Source organism: Lithobates pipiens, unplaced genomic scaffold (assembly GCF_037356315.1).
Source record: "Lithobates pipiens isolate NorthernLeopardFrog02 unplaced genomic scaffold, aLitPip1_a1.2 Scaffold_25, whole genome shotgun sequence".
Taxonomy (NCBI): domain Eukaryota; kingdom Metazoa; phylum Chordata; class Amphibia; order Anura; family Ranidae; genus Lithobates; species Lithobates pipiens.
This window is the reverse complement of record NW_027507787.1, coordinates 118,440,179-118,463,482: the sequence shown is the minus strand read 5'-3', so window position 1 is coordinate 118,463,482 and position 23,304 is coordinate 118,440,179. Positions and strand designations below refer to the sequence as shown.

Below are 23,304 nucleotides of genomic sequence, written 5' to 3'. Positions count from 1 at the left end.
TTCCCAACACCATCTCACTTTGTTACACTGCGGGCAAGCTAACCGTACTAGGCCTCCGGCCGTGATAGCATCAGCCCGGAGACAACTCCCTACCCGCAGTGTCCACTATCCCATAATCAGCTAACCCGCGTTAGCTGTAACCCAGGGAGCCCATGTCCCTAATGGGCCCCCCAACACTTCCATTTCCTGGGTCAGTTACCACCATACAAGCCACCACCACCGCCACCAGCTACTAAGGGAGACCCCCTCACCCTTGGGAGCCCCGCCACACTCTCAGAGCCCACTGTATCCCCTCCTGCAAGCCCAGGGCCCAAAGATCCATCCCAACATCTGAGAGATGTACACCATCTCGCAACAGATACAGCCCAACATCCCTTTCCAATTCCCGATGACGAACCACCAAACCCCCATTCCTGAGAACAAACTGGCCCCCTCTCTTGTTCACCTTAATTCTGGTTTTATTCAGGCTCGCTACGGACCGGGCCAACCGCCAACACGTCCTGGCCACAATGTCGGACCATACGATTAGCATTCCGGGGAAAAGGGTGCTCAAACGCAAGAAATCCAACTTAACGTCACGAATGAGCTCCCTGGCCGGCCGGCCCCCCAGATCGTTGCCCCCCACGTGGAGCACCAGCACGTCAGGCGGCCTATCCAAGTGCGCCACGTGCAGCACCTCCGGTAACACCCTGCCCCACAGCATGCCCGGCCTCCCAATCCACCGCACACAAGCCTCCTCCCGAGGAACCCCCAACTGCCTGCCATTCTGCCGCATGTCTGCCCTTCTGGCCCCCCGGAACACATAAGAGTGCCCCAATATCCACACGAGGCCTATCTGGAATCCATCTGCAACAACATAGAAAAAACCATAGATCACAGCAGGCTTGAAGAAAACACACAGACACCAACACAACACACACCCCACAGAAAACCTCCCCCACACATGCAGCCACAGGCCCTATTCCACCGCCAGCTCCGGCCGAACGTAAGACCGAAAACGAAGCGAATCCCAACGCCCTATCCTCCGGACCGCTGCCTCGTCCAACCCGCAATGAGCGGCTTCCGTAGCCGCCCCAATATGGAAGGAGTGCGAGGCAAACTGCGAGCTATCCAAGCCGGCCACCGTCAAGCATTTGCGAAAAACTGCCACAAATTGGAATCTTGACAGCAAAGATCCATCCGCGTGAACCAGCAGCGTCCCGTCCCCACCGGGCCGAACACCCAAAAACTCCCCCTCCCCCTGCACGGGGCACAGTGGCGACCCCTCCAGCCGATTTAGGCACACGCGCACCCCTCTACCCACCTGATCCGTCTTAGACCGCCGTAACAAAATCTCCACCCTATCGCCCAACAGGCGCACATCCTGCGCCAAAATCCCCCCAGGGAGCGTCCTCGACGGACTCACCAGTTCGCTAACCCTGAACGCGCCAAAAAAGGCCAGCGCAAAAGCCGCCCGAAACAACGACCCCTCAAACCCAGAGGAGCAGATCGACCCCAGCCTACCCACCAACTCCAGTAAGTTGCCGAACGTCACCGGCCTTCTGGTATCCCTACGTTTTCGCGCACGACGATAGCCCTTCATCGCCTGCCGAATGCAAAAGCCTTTGGTAAAATCCGCATACCCATGCAACTTAAACCAGAAGGCCAGCCCTGCCAGCTCCCGATCCATGGCGGAGACCGACACACCACGTTCCAGACCCCGGGCCACAAAATAGAGAACCAACATCTGCAGCTCATCAGCAGCCGTCCCCCCGCCGACCTGGCCAACAAACTCCCGCCACTCACACCACACCTTACCGTAGGCCTGCCAAGTGGCGGCGCTTACCGACCGCTCGATCCACCCAGCGAGGACTCCCAGACCATCGACCACATCCAGCTGGGGCAGGGGACACCCTCCCTTTCGGCCGCCGGCGCCAACTCTCGAAACCTGGCCCACTGGAAACGAGACAAGGCGTCAGCCAATGTATTCTCAACCCCCGGCAAATGCACTGCATATAAGAAAATGTTCAGCTCCAAGCAGCGCAGCACCAAGTGCCGCAGCAACTGGACGACATGAAGGGAAGATGCCGAGATGCGGTTAATGACCTGAACCACGCCCAAGTTGTCGCAATTCAACCTAACCTTCATATCTCGGAACGCCGCCCCCCAAACCTCCACCGCCAAAACCACCGGAAACAATTCCAGCAGCACCAGATTCTTGCACAGCCCCGCCTCCACCCACTCCACCGGCCAAGGAGCCGCGCTCCACTGACCGCCAAAGTACGCGCCGTACCCTGTAGAACCCGCTGCATCAGTGAACAAATCCAAATCCCAATTGCTCACCGGCCCACCAGGCCAGAGGGAACGGCCATTGTACTGCGCCAAAAAGGTGTGCCACACCCTCAGGTCTTCCTTGTGTTCACGCGTCAGCCTGATGAAATGAGTGGGCGATCGAACCCCCGCCGTGGCCGCCGACAAACGCCGACAAAAAACTCTACCCATAGGAATGATCCGGCACGCAAAGTTCAGCTTCCCCAGCAACGACTGAAGCTTCCGCAGCTGTACCTTGCGCAACCCGGCCACCCCTTGAAGTTCGGCCCGCAAGTCTTCCAGCTTCCCCTCCGGGAGCCGGCATTCCATGGCCTCAGAATCGATCACGATCCCCAAAAAACTAAGGCGCACCGTCGGGCCTTCCGTCTTGTCCGCCGCCAACGGGATACCGAACCACTGGGCCGTCTGTTGCAACGTAGCCAGCAACACCGCGCAAGTGTGCGTTCTGGCCGAGCCCACACACAGGAAATCGTCCAGGTAATGAATTATCGAATTCAAACCCGAAACGTCCCGAACCACCCACTCGACGAACGAACTGAAGATCTCAAACAAGGCGCACGAGATCGAGCACCCCATGGGAAGGCAACGATCCACATAAAATTCGCCTTGCCAACAGCAGCCCAACAAGTGAAAGCTCTCGGGATGGACCGGCAGCAAGCGGAACGCCGACTCCACGTCCGCCTTCGCCAGCAAGGCCCCCCGCCCACACCTGCGCACCCACGACACTGCGGCGTCAAAAGACGTATAAGACACCGCACAAGCCGCCGGGTCAATTGCGTCGTTGACGGAGCCCCCTTTTGGAAACGAGAGGTGGCGGATCAACCGAAACTTATTCGGCTCCTTCTTGGGCACCACCCCAAGAGGGGACACCACCAAATCCGCCAGCGGCGGCTCCCGAAAGGGGCCCGCCATACGACCCAGCGCCACCTCCTTCCCCAATTTTGCCCCAACCACCCCCGGGCGCAACAACGCGGAACGTAAGTTCCGCGCCACTGCCGGAATCGCCTCCAAAGCACTAGGGATCCGAAAACCCTCCGCAAACCCCTCCTGCAAAAGCCGGGCAGCCGCCCAGTCCGGGTATCTACTTAGGAAAGGCGCCATCCTCTCCCCCCTCACCGGCGTCGTCCCTTTTGTTCGCCAACTCTCCCGGTCGCCCCTTCCCCTTTTTAAAACACCGGGAACCCGGGTGGGAGCCGCCGCAGCCGGAGCACTCGTGTTTGAAGCGGCAAGAACTTCCAAACTTGCAAGTGCCTTCGTTAAACTGCCAGCAGAGTCCCCGTTTGCTGGAGGCCGGCTGTCCCGAGGAAGAGGAACCTCCGCCCCCCCCTGGGAAAAACTGGGAAGGGGCCCTCACCGAGGACATCAACCTCATCCAGAGGCTAATGTCCTTATGGTCCCACCGCAATGAGGGCCTCACGGCCCTCCTCTGACGGAACTGCTCGTCGTAGCGAAGCCACGCAGTGCCTCCGTACACCCGATACGCCTCCCCCACGGCGTCCATATAACAGAACAACGCCGAACAGTGTTCGGGGTTCTTCTCCCCTATGACGCTGGCCATAATGGCGAAAGCCTGCAGCCAATTCGCGAACGTGCACGGAATCAACCGATATCGCCGCTTCTCCTCATCCTCCTTCTTACTATCGTCAGGTTTTACCCTGTCCAAATTAAACTTCTCAAGGGGGAGCAGCGAAAAAATCTCCACGTACTCCCCCTTCACTATCTTCTCCCGCACCTCCGGCTTCAAGTGCGAACCCAACGGACCTTCAAAGCAGACATATACTTCGCATTTTGCCGCATCCGCTATGCGCACTATGTCTGCTCTACCACCGCCGTCCGGGGACGCCACCTTCTCCCCCACCCCCGTCGCTACAGCCGAAGCGACCTCAGCAGCCGCCGGGGGCACCACCACGGCAGGAAGGTCAGCCGCGGCCGGCGCCTCAGCCCGCACTTCCCCGACTTTCTCACCCCCCACAGCAGAAGGCCCCCACGCAGCCGCCGGCGTATCCCTCCCACCGGTGTCCTGCGCAAAGCGCTGCACCAAATCCCGCAGACCCCCCAACAGGGCCTGCAGCTGCGATTTGGACCCCCCCGCGGCCGACCCGACAACGCCCGGTCCCACCAGCCCCCGGCGGACCCCCCAGCCACTGACCCGCACACCCTGGTCCCTGAACCACCCCCAACAACCCCAGACAATACAGGAACCGTAGAAGGAAAAGACATAGACATGGACTTACCGGGCCGACCAGGGAAGGACCCCGCCGCCGCTCCGCTCGCCTCCACCGCCGACGGACGCTCCTGCTGACCCTCATGGTCGGATTTGCTCAGCTCCCCCTCGGACAGGACCGCGGGCGTGCGCAGGGGCTCCGCGCTCTCCACCTGAGCCAAGCGAGTAGCAGGTCCACCAGGCCCCATCCGACCGCGACGTCCGTCCGGGTCACCGGTCCGTCTGGCTCCTGCAGGGATGACATCTGCCGCCACCACTGTGCTCCTCAGCCGCCGCCGGCCGCCATCTTGACCACGCCATCTCGCATCTGAACCGCCGGCCGGGGATGGGGAAGGCCCAGCGGTCGTATTGCATGCTGCCCCGCGCCGAGGCCTCCCCCTCCCCACGCGTGGAGGGGAGAGGGAGCCCGGATTCTCTGGAGATCTCCGCCGAGCGGGCAGGGGGGGAGGGACTAGCCCGCTCCGAAGCCCCGCCCATCGAGCGCCGCTGCAGACGAGGATTCCGTCCAGGCACCGGACCAGCGGAAGCAGGTGTGCGCCTGACGGGTCCCTGCCGGGGGGGCTCCTATCAGTGCGGGAAGCTCGAGGGGACAAATCCAGCGAAAAACGCTCCAGAGGCCGAGACCTCCGGGTGCGTGGCGTGGCCGATCCCCCAGCCTCAGCCTGGACATTGAGAAGCGGCGTCACCTGCCGCTCTAGCCACTCCGGTCCGTGGCAGGCGGCAGCCGCATGTAGTTGTGTAAAGATGGCCTCAAACGCAGCCATCACGCTAAGGCTAACTAACCTACACTCGCAGCCAACTCTCCAAAACTTTCCTCTCCTCGTGCTCCTACCGTTGTTACCCCTCCTCTTCCTGTTCTAATCCTTTTAAAGACCCCCCTTTCCTCTCTATTTACTTTACTTAACCCTTTCCTGTGCCCTCATCACCCTGTCATGCTGTCCCTACACTACCATTCGTTTCCCTCTTTCTCGTTCCCGGGACTTTCTATATTTCATATTGTGTCCATTTAACCAATGTCCGGCTAGAAATTAGTGCTTGGTGACGAAGACATCAATCTCAAAGTCATTCAACATAGTTCATTGAGAATTATATATAATCTATATTGCACTATTGCCCGAGATGCACCTCCACACGTGCACACATGCAAAACACCGCCCGAAATTGTTGCCAGTGAAGAGATAGTCCCCCTTAGGTATTTCTCTTACCAGACATTAGCTGGTTTTTCACAGCTAATTAAGAAATCCTCATAGGTGAAAGATGCAGGTGTCTTCCTTTCTTCCTTCATATACTCCTCCACTCAATCTCCGTAGAAGGTATAATTAGAAAGAAAAGTGCATATAGTGTAATTCCGTAAAACAGATGAATGCTTTATTAAATTTAAAAACCAACAAACATTGCACTCACAAACGTAAAAAAATTTTCAAGCGTAAATTCAATATGCAGATTGGCAGCTAGGATCAGGTAGAGATAGCTAAGCTGAAGGATGGTCCTACCGCCGTCAGCGACAGATCACTCCGCTGATATTTCTCGGCTTAACGCTTCTCCCCTTCTTACTCCTGTCACTTCTGCTGTATTCAATCTCATATGGTACCACACTGACGCGTTTCGTCGTACTGACATCATCTGAGGGTCTGTCATTTTTATCGTAAGTACTCTTCAACTGTGAGAGACGGAATCTTAAACAAAAATAAAGAAAATCACATTTTATGATTTTTTCATTATTAATTTGCATTTTATTGCATGACATAAGTATTTGATCACCTACCAACCAGTAAGAATTCCAGCTCTCTATTTTTTCTTTAAGAAGCCCTCCTGTTCTCCACTCATTACCTGTATTAACTGCACCTGTTTGAACTCATTACCTGTATAAAAGACACCTGTCCACACACTCAGACTCCAACCTCTCCACGATGGCCAAGACCAGAGAGCTGTGTAAGGACATCAGGGATACAATTGTAGACCTGCACAAGGCTGAGCTGGGCTACAGGACAATAGGCAAGCAGCTTGTTGAGAAGGCAACAACTGTTGACGCAATTATTAGAAGATGGAAGAAGTTCAAGATGACGGTCAATCTCCCTCAGTCAGGGGCTCCATGCAAGATCTCACCTCGTGGGGCATCAATAATCATGAGGAAGGTGAAGGATCGGCCTAGAACTGCGTGGCAGGATCTGGTCAGTGACCTGAAGAGAGCTGGGACCACAGTCTCAAAGAAAACCATTAGTAACACACTACACCATCATGGATTAAAATCCTGCAGTGCACGCAAGGTCTCCCTGCTCAAGCCAGCGCATGTCCAGGCCCCTCTGAAGTTTGCTAATGACCATCTGGATGATCCAGAGGAAGAATGGGAGAGGGTCATGTGGTCTGATGAGACAAAAATAAAGCTTTAAACTCCACTCGCCGTGTTTGGAGGAAGAAGGATGAGTACAACCCCAAGAACACCATCCCAACAGTGAAGCATGGAGGTGGAAACATCATTCTTTGGGGCTGCTTTTCTGCAAATGGGACAGGATGACTACACCATATTGAGGGGAGTTTGGATGGGGCCCATTATCGCAAGATCTTGGCCAACAACCTCCTTCCCCCAGTAAGAGCATTGACGATGGGTCATGGCTAGGTCTTCCAGCATGACAATGACCTAAAACACACAGCCAGGGCAACTAAGGAGTGGCTCCATAAAAAGGATCTCAAGGTCCTGGAGTGGCCTAGCCAGTCTCCCGACCTTAACCCAATAGAAAATCTTTGGAGGGAACTGAAAGGCCATATTGCCCAGTGACATCCCCGAAACCTGAAGGATCTGGAGAAGGTCTGTATGGAGAAATGGGCCAAAATCCCTGCTTCAGTGTGTTCAAACCTGGTCAAGAACCACAGTAAAGGTATGATCTCTGTAATTGCAAACAAAGGTTTCTGTACCAAATATTAATATATAATTCTGCTCTTTGACACGTTTTGATCCTTATTTAGATTGTCACATATGGTCTAATTGTTAGTTTCTATATTTGACTGTCCTCAATAAAAGTTAATTGTATTACTGGACCTAGGATAAACCAAAATGGGCTTGTGCTCCAAATTGATGTGGGAAGCTACATCTATGGCAGAGGAGGTTTAATATTAAACAAAGCAATGCTTTTGGGAGCTAAAAATATGCATGCAAGTTACTTACTTGCTAGGGGGAGAACCCATTGAGGATGATCAATGATGGAAAAGGATCTGGGGGTTCTAGTAGATGACAGCATCCGATGCCGAGCTGAATATTATCATGCATTAAAAAGGGTATTTACTCAAAATGACTAAACTATAAATCTAGCACGTTATAAAACACTAGTTCAGCCATATCTTGAGTATGTGGTCTAGTTTTGGTCACTAATCCTCAGGAAATATGTATGTTAATTGGATAAATCCAACAGAAGGGCAACAAAACTAATAAGGCGGCTGGAGGTCCTTAATTATGAGGAATGACTACAAACATTAAATGTATTGTCCCTGGAGAAGAGACACATTAAAGGGAATAGGATTTGACAAATCTTTAAATGGTGACTATCATTGGGAGAAATCTGTTTAATCTTTGGTCTCTAAAGAAGACATGTGGTAACACAATGAATTTGGACTAGAAGTGGTTCAATCTTAAACCACCTAAGAGGTTCTTTACTGTTAGAGTTTCATGGATGTGGAATTCCCTTCCACAGCTGGTGGTGATATCAGTGGGGATTGTACATAGAATTAAAAAAAATGTGTTTTTAGGTGTACACGAGTGTATTGAAAATTATAGGAACATAAACACACACGTTGAACTGGATGGACCGGTGTCTTTATTCAACCTTATTAACTATATAACTATCAAAGTGCCATATGTTTTGGTGTAGCTCAATTTTTTTTTAAAAAGTGCTTGGTGTAGCTCAATTTAAAAATGTACCAATTTAAAATTGGTACAATTTTCATGTATAGAGTAAGTATTTGAAATGAATGGGCTGCTCTAAGTTTGACAAACAAAATACACAAAAAAAACACAGGTTTGAATGGAGCCTCAGTGTTGATGAATAGGCAGAACGTTGAAGAAGACAGTCCTGAAAGAGTATGTGGTTGAAACAACAAATCTTGCTGTTCTATCATACTTTACAACATATATTCTACTATTTTCTGTTTTTCTAAAAGGTGTGGTTTCAGAATCGCAGGGCTAAGTGGAGGAAAACAGAAAGAGGCAGTGAGCATGATGGATCAAAAGAAGGTGCAGCCGAATTGACTTCCCCCTCCAGAAACCTTAATTCGCCCCCTACTGGGGAACCCGCCAGGGCAAAAAAAGAAAGTTTGGATGCACAGCAGAGGTAATGGATATATAATAATATGATATTTCTCATGTGGGAAAATGATCTGAATCAGTATGACACCAAGTGGCCACACAACTTCTGTTCAAGCTCCCTGGGAAAAACAAGGGGTTGGCCAAAGACCGATGAAGAGTTTATAGAGAGATATAGGGGTTCATCTACTAAAGGCAAATCCACTTTGCACTACAAGTGCAGTCCCTGTAGATTTGAGGGGGAAATGCAAGAACAATAAAAAGAAAACAGCAATTTTGCTTGCACATGATTTCAAATGCACTTGTAGTGCAGAGTGGATTTGCCTTTACTAAATCAACTCCAATACATCTGTTTGTCCCAAAGTGATAAAAGTTCCAAGTACTATCATGAGAATCACCCCCAGTAGTTTGCAATGATAGATATAGTTTATCCACAGATCAACTGTTCTCTTTATTTGGAAAAGGGAATAGAGGATTGCCAACATGAGATGATCCAGCATGGAAAATGATGATCCAGTTGGAAAATAACTTCTACTGTCATCACTCTCGTAATCCACAATTTGTACAATTTGTCTACAAAAAAGGGGTTATTAACTAAATGAGAGGAGCTTAGTAAATGGTGTGTAGCTAAGTGAAAATTCACTTTGCAAAAAGTACTCAAGGACAATTAAACAGGATTCTTGCATAAACATGACTGGATGTATGAAGTCAGCACAGCTTCAAAGCCTCTGCCAAGTTAAGTCAAATTTAACTTTGTAAAAGTGGATTTTCATCTAACAGTGTGTGAGGTGAAGCCATGCTAGCCTCAATCATTTAACCATGTGAATGAAGAAAATTTCCCCCCCCCCCATCTTTTTAACCAGTTAAGGACCAAGCCTCTTTCTGAGATCTGGTGTTTATAAGTTAAAACAGTTTTTTGCCAGAAAATGACTTAGAACCCTCAAACATTATATATATATATATATATATATATATATATATATATATATATATATATATATATATATATATATATATATATATATATATATAATATAATTTTTTGGTTTTCCTAACACCCTAGAGAATAAAATGGTGGGCATTTCAATTCTTTGTGAAACCATATTTACGCTGTGGTCTTACAAGCTCAATTTTTTGGGAAAAAAAGCCAATTTTATTTTTTTTTATCTTGTGAAAGATAATGTTACACTGAGTAAATTGATATGAAACATGTCATTCTTCAAAATTGCACCCGCTCATGGAATGGTGACAAACTTTTTCCCTTAAATCTCCAGGTGACGTTTAAAAAAATTCTACAGGTTGCATGTTTTGAGTTACAGAGGTCTAGGTCTAGAGCTCTCACTCTACCGATACTTTACATGTGTGGTTTGAACACCGTTTTCATATGTGGGCGCTGCTCATGTATGCGTTCGCTTCTGCACACGAGCTCAGCGGGACGGCGTTAATTTCACATTTTTTCTTCATTTTTACACTGTTCTTTTAAAAAAAAAAAACAACAACAAAAAAAACCTTAGTTAGACTTACCGGTAACGGTATTTCTACGAGTCTTTCAGGACAGCACCTGGAGAGAGCACAGCTCCACAATTTCCCCCCGAAATAATGCAGTCAGTTTTCTTTAAAGACGCTTCCACCATGGCCTCAGTTGTTCATATAGTACCTCCAGCCATGCTGAAATTAGATAAGCAAAACATAGCAATAACACCATATTTTATAATACAATTAGGGTGGGTCATCGGCGCTGTCCTGAAATACCGTTACCGGTAAGTCTAACTAAGGTTTTCTCCCTTCGTCTTTCAGGACAGCACCTGGACATAAGAGAGTACTTACTCTAGGGTGGGACCACCGCCTGGAAGACTTTCCTGCCGAACGATTGTTCCAATGCTGATAGCAAGTCCAACCTGTAGTGGCGGATGAAGGTGGAGAAACTTGTCCACGTGGCCACTTTACAGATCCGACCCAGAGAAGCCCTTGCTCTTTTCACCCAGGATGTTGCTACTGCCAGTGTTGAGTGGGCCACTATGTCTGTGGGAGGATCTGCCCCTGAAGCTCTATAGGCTTCACTAATGGCCATTCGCAGCCATCTACCTACAGTGTTTTGGAAGTATTGAGAACAGAGTAAAGAGTGAATTTGATTTTCGGAATTCTCTTGATTTCTAGATAGTGTAGTAAACACCCTCTCACGTCCAGGCTATGGAAAGACTTCTCTGTAGAGCTGGATGGTGTAGGACAAAGAGTAGGGAGAATTATTTCTTGTGCCCTGTGAAATGCTGTTGGAACTTTTGGCAGGAAACCCCGGACAGTTTTTAGCACTACTCGGTCTGTAAATATATAACTGAAAGGTTCTACTATAGACAGGGCTTGCAACTTGCTTACCCTTCTAACTGATGTAACTGCCACTAAAAGAACTAGTTTAAATTACCATAATTTGATTGTTGCTTCCTCTGGAGGTTCAAAAGGTTTTTTGACCAAACCTTGTAAAACCAATGATAGATCCCATTTTGGAAAGAAATTAAGGTATTGGCCTAGCTCTGGTCAATGCCTTAAAAAATCTAATAATAAGCAGCTCCTGAAATAGATGTCTCTCAAAAAAGATAAAGCAGCCACGTGGACCTTCAGGGTGCTAGCCGCCAACCCCATCTCCATTCCCTCATGGAGGAATTCTAAAACCGAAAGTATTTCCTGTGGTGAGAACTTTTTTGTTATGCACCAGGAATTAAAACGCTTCCACGTCTTAAAATTGGTCTAGTAACCTTTTTTCAGCTACTTAAAAGGGTTGAGACCAGATTGTCTGATAAGCCTTTTCTTTTTAGGATCTGCTCCCCAGTAACCACTAGGGATGAGCCGAACACCCCCCCCCCCCCCCCCCGGTTTGGTTCGCACCAGAACCTGTGAACAGACCAAAAATTTGCACGAACTTTAGAACCCAGTTAAAGTCTATGGGACTTGAACGTTCAAAATCAAAAGTGATAATTTTAAAGGCTAATATGCAAGTTATTGTCCTAGAAAGGGTTTGGGGACCCGGTTCCTGCCCCAGGGTATCAATGGGTATAAATGCAAAAAAAAGTTTTAAAAACTGCAGTTTTTTCGGGAGCAGTGATTTAATGATGCTAAAAGTGGAAAAAAAAGTGAAATATTCCTTTAAATATCATACCTAGGGTGTATCTATAGTATGCCTATAAAGTGGCGCGTACTTCCCATGCTTAGAACAGTCCCTGCACAAAATTACATTTTTAAAGGAATAAAAGTAATTTAAAACTGGTTGCGGCTTTAATGTAATGTCTGGTCCCAGCAATATGGATGAAAATCAGTGAGACAAACAGCATGGGTCCCCCCCAGTCCATTACCAGGCCCTTTGGGTCTTGTATGGATATTAAGGGGAACCCCGCACCCAAATTAAAAAAAAGAAAGGTGTGGGGCCCCCGGGCCCTATATACTCTGAATAGCAATATACAGGCGGTGCAAACAGGACAGGGACTGTAGATTTGTTGTTAAGTAGAATCTGTTTGTAATTTTAAACTGGTACATTTTTAAAGTGTAGCTCCAGTCTCAAAAAATCTATTTTTAAGCTTTTTGGAAAACATAGGGAAGGGTTAACACCCCTGTAACATTTTTTTTGCTGTCTGTGCACCTCTTCAGAAGATTTCACCTCACTTTCTGACAAATGTTTTTTGAAAATTTGGGGTTTTTAGTGAAACATGGATTAGTAATAAAGCATCAGTGGAGAGGAGACACGTTTTTCCCATATCAACTCTTACAGGAGAAAATTTCCCTTCCTAGGGGTAGACTTCATCTCACTTCCTGTTGTCCCCTTCCATTTGCAAGTACTAGATGTTTGTAAGTTGGATGTTTGAAAGTAGGGGCCTGCCCTATATGCTCTGCAGAAATTTGGGCCTAAGGTGTTGGTGTTGCCACAACACTGTAAGCCCTCAAAGTTACTCTTGGTGGGCGCTGGAACGCCCTGCTGTGAACTATTATATCAAGAATTTTAATTACACGCTATTGTTGAACAGTGGTAGAAAAACTGGGCCTTTGGCGGTGGTGCTGGTGCCACAACACTGTAAGTCCTCACAGTTACTCTTGGTGGGCGCTGGAACGGGCCCTGCTGTGAAATACTAGATCAAGAATTGTAATTACATGCTCCTGTTGCACAGGGGCAGAAAAATTGGGCCTTTGGTGGTGGTGTTGTTGCCACAACACTGTAAGCCCTGACAGTTACTCTTAGTGGGTGCAAGAATTGGCCCTGCTGTGAAATATTAGATCGATAATTGTAATTACATGTCCCTGTTGAACAAGGGCAGAAAAATTGGGCACTGGTGCTGGTGCCACAACACTGCAACCCCTCACAGATACTCTAGTTGGAGCACAAGAATGAGCCCTGCTACAAAGTATTGCATCAAAAATTGTAATTACACGCTCCTGTTAAACAGGGACTAAAAAATTGGGCCTTAGCCACTGGTGGCGGCGCCCAGAACCAAAAATGTTCTTACAAGCTATCAGCATGATCATTGAGGAGGAAGAGGATAGTCACTCAGCATAACAGGATAGTCACTCAACATCAGCATAGGCAGTCCTTGAAGGGATCTGACATTTAAAAAAAAAATATTCAGTTACATCAGCATCAGGTAGTTGGTAGCCAGTGGTGATCGAAGACTGATTCATTTTTATGAAGGCCAGTCGATCAACCGAAACGGTGGACTGGCGCATCCTGTGATCGGTTACAAAGTCTCCAGCAGCACTGAGTATGCGTTCCGAAATGCTGGAAGCAGGACCGGCCAGTAGCTTAATTGCATACTGTGCAAGCTCTGGCCAGTGATCCATCCTCAAGACCCAGTAACAAAGAGGATGTAGATCAAGGAGGGTTGCCAGCCAGTAATGATCCCTCTCTTTGATCCGACGAATACGAGGATCCTTCTGCAGGCTTTGCAGGATCAGGGAGGCCATGCAGCATAGGTTAGCTGAGGCATTCAGTCTGGAGTCCTCTGGGTCACTAAGCATGACATGATCTGCAGCCACCTCCTCCCAGCCACGTACAAGTCCATGGGTTTCTTGGGATTGTAAATGATCCCAGCTGCTGATGTTGAGTGCTAGGCTCCACCTCCATGCTGGCACAATCCTCCTCCTCCTCCTCCTCGTCTTCTTCCTGTGTGATCGGCGGGCCAGCAAGAACACTGTCTGGATAAAGGGGGCCTTGAGAGGTAATAAAGTCCTCCTCTTCCTGCCTGTTCTACCTCAAGTGCCTTGTCCATTATTCCATGCAGTGTGTGCTCCAACAGGTGGACAAGAGGGACAGTGTCACTGCTCACCATCCTCGTGGCCTCCTCAAATGGTGACAGGACAGTGCATGCATTCCTGATCATGGCTCACTGGCATGGGGGAAAAAAAACAAGCTCCCCTGACCCTGTCCTGGTGCCATAGTTGCACAGGTGCCCATTGATGGCCCTCTGCTGCATGTGCAGCCACTGCAGCATGGCCAACGTTGCGTTCCACCTGGTGGACATATCACAGATTATGCGGTTCTTGGACAGGTCAAATTCCTTTTGGAGGTCAGCCAGCTGAGCACTGCCATTATATGACTGGCGGAAATGCACACAGACTTTCCTGGCCTGCCTCAGGACATCCTGTAAGCCTGGGTACCTGCCCAAGAACCGCTGCACCACCAAGTTAAGGATGTGAGCCAAACAAGGCACATGGGTCAGTTGTCCCTGTCGGAGGACGGAGAGGAGGTTGGTGCCATTGTCACAAACCACCATTTCTGGTTTAAGCTGGAGTGGCGTCAAACAACCTCTCAGCCTGCCCCTGCAGAGCTGTAAGAATATCTGCCCCAGTGTGGCTCCTGTCCCCCAAGCACACCAGTGCAAGCACTGCATGGCATCTTTTTGCCTGCGTACTTACGTAGCCCCTTGAACGCCTACGGAACACTGCTGGTTCCCAGGACAAAGCACAGGAAGAGGACATGGAGGAAGAACAAAAGGAGGGGGTGGAGGAGAGAGGTGTGTCAGAATCACCAGTAGTAGCATTTTGGAGGCGTGGTGGCAGAACAACCTCCAACACTACTGCACCTTGTCCTGCATCCTTCTCAGATGCCAGCAGAGTCACCCAATGTGCCATGAAAGATAGGTAACATCTGGTCAAGTATGTGGTGCCCAAGCGGCTGATGTTTTGGCCACGCGAGATATGCTTGAGACATATATTGCAAATAGCAGCAGTGCGATCTGATGCACTCATCTCAAAAAGCCCACACCAAAGAATATTTGGAATAACGTGCAGAGACAGCAACACCCTGCACGTGCAGAGCTCTGTGGTGTGATGCAGTCGGGGTGCTGTCCTTAAGCTGGCCCCTGGAGGGCATCCTGCTTCATTGGAGATGTGCCTCCTCCTCTCATCCCCTCTCTCCTCATCACTGGAGCAAACCTGGCAGTATGCTGCAGCTGGGGGAGCATGACTGCCAGATTGCTGTCCTTCTTGGGCACTCCCTCTCTCTGGGCTTATGTTACTGCCTACCTCTATCTGGGTACCATCATCAGAGCCTTTCAAACTCTGGGCATCCTCCTGGAGCATGTATCCAACACTGTGGTCAAACAGTTCGGGGGACTCCTCAGGAGGACATGGTGGGGCTGGGGAAGGAGTGACTGATGCCATTGAGCCGAGGAAAGAGGCCGTTTTGGAAGCTGTTTTGCCAGACAAAGTACCCTGAGCCTGGGTGAGAGAGGATGAGGAGGATGAGGATGGATTGGTCATCCCCTCTACCAAGTCTTCGGCATGTTGCGGCTCAACACGGCAAGCTGCCGAAAAAAATGACGAACGTCCAACGGCAACGTGGTGATGAGGATGCACTGTGTCCACAACCAGCACTGTTGCCTCTAGACACAGAGCCTGTTTGCCCTCTTTTATTGGCTTGTGACTGCCTCTCCTTGTTGGCCTTCCAGACATACTAATGGCCTGCAGGGAGATGTAGCTGCACAAAACTGGGACATATACACACACACACACACACTATGCAAATAACACTAAAACAAAATACTGCAGCTCCCTGCCTGTATTTGTATGAGAACACCAGCAATTGTATTCAGGTAAAGCTTTAGGTACACTCTGTACAAAGGACACTAAAACAAAATACTGCAGCTCCCTGCCTGTATTTGTATGAGAATGCCGTCAATTGTATGCAGGTAAAGCTTTAGGTGCACACTATGCAAATAACACTAAAACAAAATACTGCAGATCCCTGCCTGTATTTGTATGAAAACACCGGCAATTGTATTCAAGTAATGCTTTAGGTGCACACTGGGCAGAGGACACTAAAACAAATTACTGCAGCTCCCTGCCTGTATTTGTATGAGAATGCCTTCAATTGTATTCAGGTAAAGCTTTAGGTGCACACTGTGCAAAGGACACAGTACGCTAAGTAAAAATAGTGCAGCTGCCTGCCTGTCAGTATATTATGAAGAGAATAACAGGAATTAATCTAGCTAAACTGAATACAGTGTATAAATATATTTCTTGATCATACAACACAGGACACAGAGCCTTCATTAAATAATGGGTTAGATAGGCACCTTCAGTGATTGGACACTGGCTAACCCCAATTAAGGAGAATTCCTCCCCTATATAACCCCTCCCATATGGGAGGTACCTCAGTTTTTTTCACCAGTGTCTAAGGTGGTTGGTCACGTAAAATATGTCCTATGAAGAAATCTCTATTCAGGTCCCTGTAGGGGTCTAAGGGCTATACAAACCGGATCCATATCTCGGGCTGATATTTTGACTCTCAAGATGATATGGTACCCGGGCCTCATCATCTGAAGAAACAAGGTTTTGCATGTAAGTCCTCTCCCTTGGAAGACTGGAAAACCAGATTTGGTGTACTATTAAAACAGTGGCACAAAAGTTCTGGCAGAGTCTTTTACAGGTCCAGGTAAGAGGTTCCTCTGAGAAGGAACCCAAAAAATCCTGAAGGTTGGCACAACGCTACCCACCGTGATGGGTGAAGATTGGAAATTGTGTTTTCAGGAGTTACTGCGGCAGGGACAGGTAAGAGAAGTTAATCCTATATATATTGCATATTATGGATTTCTTCATAAGAGTAGTTGCAAGTCTTACCTGCTTTCCGCCACTAGATAGAGTAAAAAGCAACCTGGTGTATACTTACATGCCTTTCCAGGATACGCGCTCAGTGAAGCCAGTCTCTGGATGGCTCACATCCTCTGCTGCAGGCTCTGCCACAAATCTTTAATATAAGGGGTCACACAAAGTTTGGGGGTCCTGTAGGGCTCAAAAAGTAATCCTCTTCCCCCCCCCCCATCCGCGCCCACCACCAGCCTGTCCACATCGCAGGGGGCGCACTTTTAGCATACAGGCAGCAAAACAGGGGGGGGTGTGGTTGCGGGGCTGTGCACATGTGACGTGCATGGCGCTTCACTGCACAGGCGCCAAGCGGTGAATTTAAAGCCCAGAGCACCAGAGCTCTGTAAAGCGGATGGACACAGAGCTGTGGGCAGTAAGCATCCTAAGGGATTGGATCCAGGAAATCCTAAGACACTACTCAGCATCAGGTTGTGCAGTTTAAGCATACATGTGTATTGTGAGACTTGTAGCACAACAGTGATTGCACTTTGTACTAATACCTCTACTTTGTAGCTTAGGACTATGTCTCCTCGTAAGAGGGTCTCGAGGGGAGGTAACAAAGGCACTAAAAAAATCACTGCCTATGTCTAGGGGTCCTAAAGATGCCTGTAGATTACCATCCCCCTTGCAAGACTGGAGCCAGCCTTACAGGATGAGTCAGTGCCCCTGTCAGGTTTTGCAGCCTCTCCTAATGTTTCAGCCCCAGCGTATGTCACAGAAAACTTCCTTAAGCCTACATTGGAGGGTTTTGAAGGAAGAATTATGAATTTTATTTCAGCTTCCTTAAAAGATAGCAGAAAAAGGGGTAGATCCCCTCCCTCTGCTGGAATTCCTCTTTCAGATGATTCCTCTGACAATGAGGAGAGATCCCTATCATGGGATAGGGATCAAGAGCAGTCAGATGAATCAGAGGAAGATGAAAGAGTCTCCTCCTCTCAAGCACTCAAAAAGCAGGTCCAATATTACACTGAATTGGTGCGTACCACTTTCAGAATGCCCGCTGCTGAGGCTGCTACATCCTCTGTTTCTTTCCTGGGTGTCAGGAAAATCCCACAGACTGCTTTTTCCTTTCCAATTCATCCCTTAATGGATAAATTGCTATATGAGGATTGGGGGCATCCCGATAAACTGTTTTCTCCTCCTAAAAGGTTTTCAATGCTTTATCCTCTGGAGGAAAGTTTCACCAAGAAGTGGGAGGTCCCATCCATAGATGCGGCTGTTTCTTGTGTGAATAAAAACCTGACCTGTCCTCTGGATAATGCTCAGGTGTTTAAAGATCCAATTGATAAGAAGCTGGAAACTTTATTGAAAGCCTCCTTTTTCATGGTTGGCGCTGTAGTGCAACCTACAATCGCAACTGTGGAGTTGTGTCAGTTCCTCAAGGAACATGTTAAGCAAATGCTTAGCCTCCTTCCCAGTGAGGAGGTGGAGAACTATGCAGACCTTCCTCAGGTTCTGTGCTTTACGATTGATGCAATTTTGGATTCTGTCCAACAAGCATCTCGTTTGTCTCTCCTGTTGGTACACATACGAAGGTCCCTGTGGCTCAAAAATTGGGCAGCTGAGCTGTCAGGTAAAAAATATTTGACTGGATTCCCGTTTAAAGGGGAACGCTTATTTGGGGATGACTTGGATAAATTCATCCAAAAGATTACTGGGGGTAAATCTATTCTTTTACCAACCAAAAAGAATAAACGTCCATCATTCAGACTCTCTTTCTCCATCCCCTGGAGCATCAGGCTCTAAGCAGTGGCGAAGGCCTTTCCAATATACTTCTAAAGGAAAGGCCCAAAGTGATGCCCAAGGGCAGAAAAAAACTTGGGGGCGAAAGCCTGCCAAGCAGAGCCCCAAAGCTTCCCACCTTGCAGAAGCCTGGCGGGAAGATATTCGAGACAGATGGGTAATCTCAGTATCTCTGGGCTAAAAGCTAGAGTTCCAGGAGATTCCACCATCTCGCTTCCTAAGGTCAAGGGTCTCCAAAGATCCAGTAAAGCGAAGACCGCTACTTCTGGCCTAGGACCACTTACTATACCAGGGGGTGATAGTGGAAGTGGACTCAAAAGAACAGGGTTCAGTGTTTTAATCAAATCTTTTCAACGTTCCAAAACCAAATGGAGATGTCAGACCCATCCTGGATCTAAAGGACCTGAATCAGTTTCTACACATTCGGTCCTTCCAAATGCAGTCAATACGTTCTGTTGTCACCACCCTTTAAGGGGGGGGGGAGTTTATGGCATCAATACATCAATAGATATCAAGGATGCATATCTTCATGTGCCGATATTTCCCGCTCACCAAAAATATCTAAGGTTCGCGGTAGATCAGTACCCTTTTCAATTTGTGGCCCTGCCTTTCAGTCTCGCTACAGCTCCTTGAGTTTTCACAAAGATTCTAGACCCTCTCTTGGCAAACCTAAAAGCTCAGGGCATAATCGTCATAGCTTATCTAGATGATTTGCTACTCATAGAGCAGACAGTAGCACACCTGAACCACAGTGTTCTCAAAACAGTAGAACACCTGGAGAGCCTAGGTTGGATTATAAACCTAAAAAAGTAATCCTTGTAACCTGCAACAAGGTTGGAATATCTGGGCATGATCATAGACACCGCTCAAGGCAAGGTGTTTCTACCAGGGCCAAAAGCCAAGTCGATAAAGGTTCTAGTCCACCTAGTGTTAAGCAGAGGGAGTTCCTCCATTGGGCTATGTATGAGACTGTTAGGGAAAATGGTTGCCTCCTTCAAGGCCCTTCCATTCGCCCAGTTTCATTCAAGGCCTTTACAGAGATGCATCCTTTCGGCTTGGAACCAGAAGCCCCAAGTCAATTTACATGGCCCTCATGGACTGGTCTTACCGACTACAGGGTCACCCTGTTTGAATACAGTCCAACAATGCCATGGCTGTGGCTTATATCAATCACCAAGGTGACACCAAAAGTCTGGATACACAAAAAGAGGTGAATCACATAATTTCTTGGGCAGAAAGACATATTCCTTGACTTTCTGCAGTCTTCATCCCAGGGGTGGAAAATTGGCAAGCGGATTTTCTTTTTTTTTTTTTTTAAAGCCACATCCGCGAATCTCCAAGAGAGACTTAAATCAACTTTACGTTCATCACTGTCTCTTATTATTAAAGTGGTTGTAAACCCTTACAAACCACTTTGACCTACAGGTAAGCCTAGATTAAGGCTTACCTGTAGGTCCAAGCAATATCTCCTAAACCTATATGGTTTAGGAGATATTTGCCCGAAAATGGGCACCGCTATCTACGGCGCATGCGCCGTAGACAGCGGTGCGCAGGCGCACTGAGCGCGGCATTTCCAAGAATGGAGCTGCCGCGCGTGTCGACTCCCGTGCGCATGCGCGGGAGTGACGTCATCGCAGCTTCGCCGAATGACAGTGGCGGAGCTGCGAGACCCCACCAACAAGATGGATGCGGCGGACTACAGGGGACAGCGGCGACTTCGCTGGCTTCTGTGTCAGGTAAGTGACACATAATGGGCTACTATGCGATGCATAGTAGTCCATTATGCTTTGCCTTTGCAGGGAATGAAAGAGGAAGTAAACTCATCAGGGTTTACTTCCTCTTTAATCTTCACATCATTGTAGCTATATCTTTTATTTATTTCTCTCTCTTTTTTTTTTTTATAAAAAGTTATTTATCTAAATTGATTTTGTTTTGATTAGAAATACTTTATTCCCCCTCCCATTATAATTATTTTACCCCCTCACCCTTCCCTCCCTCCCACACCCCTTCATGTCAGTAGTTTTCCTCTTCCGTATATCTTCTTCTAAGTAAAGGTCTTTATGGTCTTAATTGTGCTATATAACTCCATTCTCTTTTGAAATCTTTCCAACCTCTCCATTTTTTAATAAATACTGCTCTTTCACCTTCATCTCCAGTCCTTAGGCTTTCCATATTAAATACTTCCTCCACCGCATCCACCCACTCCCATGTCGTTGGGCAATCTACCTCCTGCCATTTCTTGGGAATCAGTTTTTTTGCCGCGTTCAGGAGATGGGGGATAATTGTATCTTGATATTGTTTAACCCCTCCCTCTGTACCATGAAAAAGTACTATCCAGGGATCTACTTTCACAGTTATTTTGGTTATTTCTTTTATCTTTTGCAGGATCCTTCCCCAATATATCTTGATTTTTGGACATCCCCACCATAAGTGTGTCATTGTTCCTATTGTTTTACAGCCTCGCCAACACTCGGCCGATCTTCCCTGTTGATATTTAGCAGTCTTATCCGGGGTATTATACCATCGAGATAAAAGTTTGTAATTCATCTCGGCGGTTTTATTATCTATTGCCGAACTGTGTGTTAATTTCAGTATTTTATTTATTGATTCTTTATCTTTTTGTGCTCCTAATTCTTTTTCCCACTTTTTTATATATGGCGGCCACTCCAGCTGGCTGGCCGATATCAACAACCCATACATCCTTGAGATTGTACCTTTAGCCTTATCCGATATACAGAGTTGCTCCAACCCAGTCAGCTCATCTTCGGATCTAATTGGCTGAGGCAACCCTTCTATGAAGTGAGCCAGCTGGAGATAACGCCACCTATCAATCAACATCAATCCCTTGTGTTCTAAGTCTTCGTGTGATATAAGTTTCCCTTTTTTAATTATGTCTTTTATTTGTAATTTTTCCTTTTTTATCCAATTCCCACCAATTTCCCTTTTACCAGGGGGGAAATACTCATTATCTTTCAAAACTATCAAAGGTGAATTATAGTGTCCATTTAATCTTTTATACACCCCATCCCATATCTTGAGTGCAATCCGTGTCAGCTCATTTGTGTCTGGGTCTAATACCCTAAATTTTGGAGGATTCCATACTATCTTACTAAGTTGTGCCTTACTATATATACATTCTAGGTTCACCCACCTTTTCTCATCCTTTTTCTCCCTCACCCATTCAGCAATTCTAGATAACACTACCGCCTTATAATAGTATTGCAAATCTGGGACTGCCAATCCCCCTCGCCTCCTCTCTCGTTTTAAAACGGTATGGGAGATCCTTGATTTTTTGTTGTTCCATATATATTTACACATTAGGGATTTTAACTTTAGGAAATAACTGGGGGGTATTGCAATCGGCACCAGCCAGGATAGAGGTCTGTTAGCTACCCTCCTGAGTTCAGTTTTCATTTTGTTTAATAATGGGATGTAATTTAGCTGGTAAATCTTACCTAAGGTGCGGGCCAATTTTATTCCTAAGTATTTCAATTCTTTCCCCACTTAAATTTACAATACTCTTGGATTAGTTGTACTTCTTGTTTGCTAACATTTATATTGAGAATTTCAGATTTCGTTTGATTGATTTTAAAATTTGACAATTTCCCATAGTCGTCAAGGGCCTCAATTATCTTGGGCATTGAACTTTTAGGTTTACTTATATAAAACAATACGTCGTCCCCATATTCTGCAAGTTTATGCTCCTCCTGCCCCGCCATAATTCCTGTTATCTCTGGATTGGTTCTGACCGTCGAAAGTAGGGGTTCCAGCGACAGCACAAAGAGAAGGGGTGAAAGTGAGCAGCCCTGTCTAGTCCCGTTTTCCATCTCAAAGGGAGGAGAGGGCAACCCATTTATGTTTATAGTTGCTGTAGGGTGATGATACAATGTTTTAATCCATTTGGCCATCCTTGGCCCAAAACCCATTTTTTCGATTGTCTGAAACATAAATTCCCAGTCAACCCTGTCGAAGGCCTTTTGAGCATCTGTCGACAGTAGTAAGGCCGGGGGTTCCGTCTCCTCCCTTTGAGATAGCACCAATAGGGTTCTAACCCCATTATCTTTGCCCTCCCTTCCAGGGACGAACCCTACCTGGTCGGGGTGTACCAGTGAGTTCATTACTGTCTTCATCCTACTTGCCAATACCTTGGCAAATAATTTAGTATCTGCGTTCAACAGTGATATTGGTCTATAGCTGGAACATCTAGTCTCATCTTTTCCTTCCTTTCAGATGACAGTGATTGAGGCAGACAATGCCTCTTTACTCAGTTCATATTCTGTCCCGATTTCGTTCATATATTTACATAGTCTCGGTATCAGAATATCCTTGAACCTTTTATAGTATCCAATTGTCAATCCGTCAGGTCAAGGGCTTTTCCCATGGGCTGAATCCATTAATGCCTTGTTTATTTCCGCTTCCGTTATGGGGTTTTCTAAGTTATCTTTATTTATCTCATCGATCTTAGGGAGTCTAGCATTCTTTAGATATTCATCTATTTCTTTTGTTTTTCCTTCTATCCTCTTCTCCTTATTTTTTACTGCATATAATCTCCCATAATATGTTTTGAATGATTCTGCTATTTCTTTTGTAGTATACACCATGTCCCCGTGTT

The 23,304-nt window shown here is 47.3% G+C and overlaps 1 protein-coding gene across 2 annotated transcripts in view; it reads left to right on the top strand.

Moving 5' to 3' along the window:
• DRGX (dorsal root ganglia homeobox) overlaps window positions 1-23,304 on the top strand; it is a 352,087-nt gene that overhangs the window by 144,302 nt on the left and 184,481 nt on the right. For both annotated transcript variants that reach the window (XM_077454822.1, XM_077454821.1), the window contains exon 5: window positions 8,687-8,856. In XM_077454822.1, the coding sequence (XP_077310948.1) occupies window positions 8,687-8,856 (170 nt within the window). The remainder of the gene's footprint in view (window positions 1-8,686; window positions 8,857-23,304) is intronic.